This window comes from Peromyscus maniculatus, chromosome 4 (genome assembly GCF_049852395.1).
Source record: "Peromyscus maniculatus bairdii isolate BWxNUB_F1_BW_parent chromosome 4, HU_Pman_BW_mat_3.1, whole genome shotgun sequence".
In the NCBI taxonomy this organism is placed as follows: domain Eukaryota; kingdom Metazoa; phylum Chordata; class Mammalia; order Rodentia; family Cricetidae; genus Peromyscus; species Peromyscus maniculatus.
The window spans coordinates 67,131,105-67,137,510 of NC_134855.1; the positions used below are offsets into that span (position 1 = coordinate 67,131,105).

General features: G+C 37.3%; 1 protein-coding gene across 1 annotated transcript; it reads right to left on the minus strand.

The window, feature by feature from the left end:
* Positions 1-4,273: 4,273 nt before the first annotated feature.
* Positions 4,274-5,200, minus strand: LOC102906608 (olfactory receptor 4C3-like). The gene has a single exon (XM_006998317.4). It carries the CDS (start codon positions 5,198-5,200, stop codon positions 4,274-4,276), a length of 927 nt encoding a protein of 308 aa, XP_006998379.3.
* Between the last annotated feature and the right edge of the window lie 1,206 nt (positions 5,201-6,406).

Consider the following 6,406-nt stretch of genomic DNA (forward strand, 5'->3'; position numbering starts at 1 on the left):
TTTTTAACTTCTGAGCCATCACTCCAGCACTAAAATGCATTGTTTTGAGAGAGAGGACAATCATCATTTTCTGATCCTCAATAGGGACCATTCATATGTATACCAGGTCTCTTTAGTTTTAGTTTTTCATTTGTAATAATCATATATGAATATATTCACATATGAAAAAATCTTCTAGGTGTCTTGATTAAAGAAAATACTTTGATGAATTCGATAGATTGTTTGATATACACAAATATTAACCACAGAAAAAATATTGACGCTCAATGGTTTCATTTCACATTAATATTATAGCACAAACACATATATACATATACACATGGGTGTGTCATATATATAATACATATACAATACATACACACACATATATTATACACACACTGTTACTCCATTCACTTGTTTACTCATTTATTTCTGGTTTTTGGTTTATTTTGGGGGGGGTTCTGGATTTTTTTTTTGGTCTTTCAAGACAAGGTCTCCCCTAAAACTCACTCTGTAGACCAGAATGGCCTTGAACTCAGAAATGCACCTGTTTCTGCCTCCTGAGTACTAGGAATAAAGGTGTTCACCACCACTGCCCAGTTTGTTTCTGTTTTTTATTTCACCGAGCTTTGGCTATGTAACCCAGGCTGCTCTCAAACTCAAGATCCTCTTATCCCTACTCCTAAGTTCAGGTATTACAGTCATGCACCATCACAACCAATTATGCCTCTCTTCAACCTATTTTTTCACTCTGTATTGCTTTCCAGACGATTCTCTGTTGGTGGATGTAGACCTGATTTAATTTTCTTTTAATCACTATAAAATAATTTATCATATCTACTGTATATTATTGAAACATTCCCCTTCTTGATTGTTTCTGTCTTGTTACCAAAAAAATCTATTTTTTTTAGATTTGTTTATTATGTGTGCAGTGTTCTGCCAGCATTGAACCTACATGCTAGAAGAGGGCAGCAGATCTCATTACCATGTGGCTGCTGAAAATTGAACTCAGGACCTCTGAAAGGGCAGTCAGTGTCTTAACCAGTGAGCCATCTCTACAGCTGCCCCCCCCAAAAAATCTATTATTTATTACTAAAAAAAAAAAGACAGTTCTGTGGTGAATACACTTGTACGTGATTCTGCATGCACATGCACATGCACATTCTGCATGCACATGCGTGAGGAATCAAAGAGCATAACTTCTGTATTTACTTCCCATACTGACTACGTCACTAACAGAGGGCTAAGTAGCTGCCAGTCCTCATCGTTGGCAGCACTGACATTGTCACATGTTCTAGTATTACCCCAAAAATGGGCATCTTTGACAATATATATGTAAACTGTAAATTCTTCTTCACATATTTGACTGATTACCTGTTGGTTAACTTACATTTGTAAAATTATTGTTTGTATTAAATACCATAGTCTGTTTTGGTATTTTCTTACCACTGAAAAGTATGTTATATATTAAAGAGCCACACTTATTAATCCATTTTTATCCCAGTTCAGAAAGTTCTCTTTAGCCTAGACCCTGAATATATTCTCGGACATCATCTTCTGATAATCTTCCAACAGTAATTCTCAAGATTAGTGTGTTTTAATCTGGAATTTACTTTTATGGTCATATGAAATGAGAATCTAGTTTTAGTTTTACCTCCGCCAATGGCTCCACATTCTCTTATAGGGCTAAATCTAAATTTCCAGTTATGCACAATTATACATGAACTTGCATAGAGCACAAAGTCCCACTTATAACTTATTAATTTATAACATAAAATTAACAATTTATAACCATTATACATGAAAATATGTGATATCATATATTATTGAGTAATATCATATATATTTCATATCATATAATTAATATCAAAATGTGAAAAGGTAACAGATACCAAGTACTTTGCCTTAAAATTCTTCAACTGCCAGTTTATTAGATATAAAAGTTTTAGGGTAAAGCAATGACTGTTCTATAACTTTCTGCATTTATTCATTCTGGTAGCCAAATTTTTAATATATTTCCTGATAATGGAGAAATTCCTTATTAATTTGTAACTTTTTCTCTTCTACTATGGGACTAGGGGTTAGTGGGAGAAGGCTTACCTATCATATACACCAAAAGAGAAAAGTCTTCATGTTGCAATATACTGAACCACAGATAGTAGGATAAATTTATTACAATGTATGGAACCTACACATTCTTAAAGAGTGAAAATTTGGAAAGAAAATATTCAAACTTTGTAAATCAAGAAAATGATGGGATAAACATGGGTATACCTTTAAAATTCCAAGATACAGGTGCTATGGGATAATCCTTCTGTATACTGTGAATATGTATTATTCTCATCGGTTAATAAAATTCTGACAGGCAGGTAGTATAGGCAGGAAAACCAAACTAAGAATTCTGGGAAGAAGAAGGGCAGAGTCAGAGGAGTCACCAGGATACATAGACTGACCAAGACTTGCTAGAGGACAGGTAAATCCACAAGCCACATAGAAATACACAGAGTAATAGAAATAGGTTAATTTAAGTTGTGAGAGTTCATTAGTAATAAGCCTGAGATATTGGCTGAGCATTTACAATTAAGTCTCCGTGTTGGTTATTTGGGAAGCAGCCATGGCACAGAAAAGTTCTGCCAACACACAGAGCCTGGAGAGATGGAAAAGAGGTTCAGAGATTGTACTGCTCTTGTGTAGAACTGACCCAGTTCCCAGCACCTGTGTCACACAGCTCACAGCCACCTATAGCCACAGAGAGATCCAACACCTCCAGCTTCAGTGGGCAGCTGCACTCACATGCACTCGTGGGCATACACACATAATTCAAAAGTAAAAAAAAATTAAATCTTTTCCATTAAAATATTCCAGAGCACAATAATTCCTTGAGATGTATAATAAGAATAGTTATAGGTCACAAACCAAAACAAAATTTCTACATTGAAACAGACAGGGTGGAGAGGGGAATAGGAATCAGAGGGAGACAAGAAGGGGTGGGATGAGAGCCATCAGAATACATTATATAGATGTAAGAATTGTCAAAGACCTAACATAATCAATATAAGGAAATAAAGAAAAAAAACATATTGAAAAGCCACTCTCTATTTCTCACCAAGGAAAAATTATTCTGCTCTAAAGGCAGGATATATTTCAAACCAGTGAACGTAAGACAGCAATCTATTTATGAGGTTGGACTGAGGTAGACATAATATCAAACATGTTAATAGTTTCTCATATGTGGAAAACAGTTTAAAAAATTTAGATTATCTAGTTTAATTGTCAAACATCAAATATGTTAGGAGTTTCCTGTTTGGAAACTGCATTAAAAGCTTTATCTAGATCACCTAGTAAAATAACACTTGAAACATAAATTGTCTTCAGAGTTCGCCAAGTTTATTGAGATATACAGTTAATACATTTAAAAAGTAGAAAATCCTACCCTTCACTGCAGCACAAGCAGACATGGAAGAGGAAATACTCAGTGGAACAAACCAAACACATCCGGGTTAAGTACAACACGGTCTCACCTACAAAGCCAAAAATATCCTTACCCTTACTCTAAAGATAGGCATCAAGAATTTGCAGGCTGTTTGTTGATAATTCAAGATCATGACATCAATAAGCACAGGAACTAAAACAGAGACTGTGATATGTCTCCAGAGCCCAGCTCTTGACCTGTCTGAGCTAGTGTGCAAACCATGTTACCAATGTCAAAAAGGAAGGTGATACATACAAACATCTGTGCACACAAGACTGTTTATATGTGACTAAGCAGGAAGAATTTTCAAAAATGTCTTCTCTTTTCTGTAGCTCAATGAATTATCACACAGACCCAACTTGTCTGGCCATTTAGAGACAATGATAATGGTTTCCTGTGTTTGGAAACCTCATTAAAAACTTTCTCTAGATCACTTATGGAAATAACACTCTGAAATATAAATTGTCTTCACATGTTTCCCTTTAAAAAGTAGAGAATCCTGTCATAATGGGTTATAATTGGTGAAAAAAATTAACTGAGTTTTGAAACTAGATAACTTTGATAACTCAATTGACCACATCAGACAACATAGTTTCCTTATTTCTAAACCAGTAATAATGATAATTCAGGTCATATATATATATTGTGGAGCTAGTCAATAATAACACTGCAATTTAAGTGAAAAGACTGTAAGCCTTAAAGCCTATGAAGATGGGAGGATGAATAACTGTAATAAGTTGATGTTTGGTAATAAAAAATAACAAACTTTAGTTGTTTCACTTAGAGAAAAACAGGCACTGCTATTATCTTCTATTCAGCTCAAGGATTTATAATTTCTGAGTGTGTGAAGAGCTTTCTCATGGCATTTTTCACCTCTTCATTTCTCAAAGTATAAATGAGTGGATTCAACATAGGTGTCAGAATACCATAAAATACTGCCATGCTTTTGTCTATAGGTAAAGTGGTTGATGGACGCATATAAATAAATATACAGGGCACAAAGAACAGAGCCACAACAGTGAAGTGGGCCCCACAGGTAGACAGCGCTTTCCGTCTCCCCTCTGCACTGTGGGACCTCAAAGAGTGCAGAATGACAATGTAGGAGGCAGCCAGCATGAGGAAGTTCAGCAGGCAGATCACACCACTGTTGGCTACCACCAGCAGGCCAATGACATAGGTGTTGGTGCAGGCCAGCTCCAGTAAAGGGTATAAGTCACACATAAAGTGATCGATTACATTGGGTCCACAGAAGGACAACTGAAAGACCAGAAAGAGCTGAACCGATGAATGCAGGAAGCCACCCAGCCAGGCCACTGCCACCAGCACCACACAGAGGTGCCTGGACATGGTTGAGGTATAGTACAGGGGCTTGCAGATGGCTACATAGCGGTCATAGGCCATCACTGTGAGCAGAATGATCTCAACACCTCCCAGGAAATGAGCTCCAAAGAGCTGGGCCAAGCATCCCTCATAAGATAGCGTTGTCCCCTCATACAGGGAATCAGCAATAAGTTTAGGGGCCAGAGAAGAGGAATAGCAGGTGTCAATAAAGGATAGATTGGAAAGGAAAAAGTACATGGGGGAAGTCAGGCTGGAGCTGAAGGCAATAGTGACCACAATGAGCATGTTGCCACAAACTGTGACTGTGTAGATCATCAAGAAGACCACAAAGAGAGTCCTCTGCACCTCTGGCCTCTGGGAGAGTCCCAACATAAAAAACTCTGTAATATTATGTGGTATTTCCATAGGCTCCAGGGGTACTGAGGGTGCAGGTACAGTGTCACCTATAAAGTGAAAAGAAGCATATGAAAGAGAAATAACTCCAGGGCTGGGGAATGTTACAAGGTTTCTTTTGAATACTCCACTCTCCTCTTAGCATGCTTATTTCCAAAAATCTTATACTAATTTATTCTGTTATCCATTAAATGTTAGCATATGCCCTTTGCTTCACAGTGGGCACTAGTTATTAGCTGCAAACAACGATTCATTGTCTCAGCTGCTTTGATTTGATTTGAAAGGTTACAGCTATGATTGGACCTTTAACAGCCAGTGATTTTCTAATTCCAAGTGAGAGGCTCATCTGAATATTTTCATGGTAAATATGATGGCATTTGAGAAAGTATTTAAGCTCTCCAACAATCTCTGCTTGTCTAGTCACCCCTTTTCAAATGAAAGCATTCTACTTAGACCAGTCAAGGGTGTTTGCTTTGCTGTGTGTCAGTTTATCTGATGTAACACTAACTGATATTGAAGAAGTAGCAGAGAAGCAGATGTGGTTGTGGTTGGAGATTTGCATGTATTCCTTTTCTCTTCTGTTCACTCACTCCTGTGCTTCTTGCACCCCAGGCTGTGGACAGCATCAAGTCTAGAAAGTCAACCTAACTTACCATCCCCCACTTGACATGTTTTACATTCTTCTGAGGTTTGCTTGCCTTTGCCTTACTAAAATCCACCTAGTTAAGTATGCTACTCCCTCTACTGACTACAAGGCAGACAAGGCAAAAATAAAAATAACTTTTTTTATTTACAAGAAAGACCATGTGCTAATCAGAAAGCGTCTTTCTTCACTGTCTGTGCTTTATTGCAAGGGGGTAAATATAGTTTCTACAAGGGGCAGGTCTGATGGGGACCCTTTAGGGCAAATTTTTCTAGCCAAAAGCCCAGAGCACAGTGGCAGATCAAACATGGGCATGAGCTTAGACCTCCCCCAAGCATTTTCCAAACTGTGTTACATATATTGACTTATTTACCCCTCACATCATCCCCACAGATTAAGTTCTCACCTTGTCCAGGAAGAAAATGAGACACTGCATTCAACAACTGTGGGATGGTATTGATCATGTTCGTTACTTTCGGTCTCAGCTATTTTGGGGGCTTGTTTTTTGTTTGTTTGTTTGTTTGTTTGTTTGTTTTCTGAAAAGTACAAATAGCAAATTAGTGGCATATCTAAGG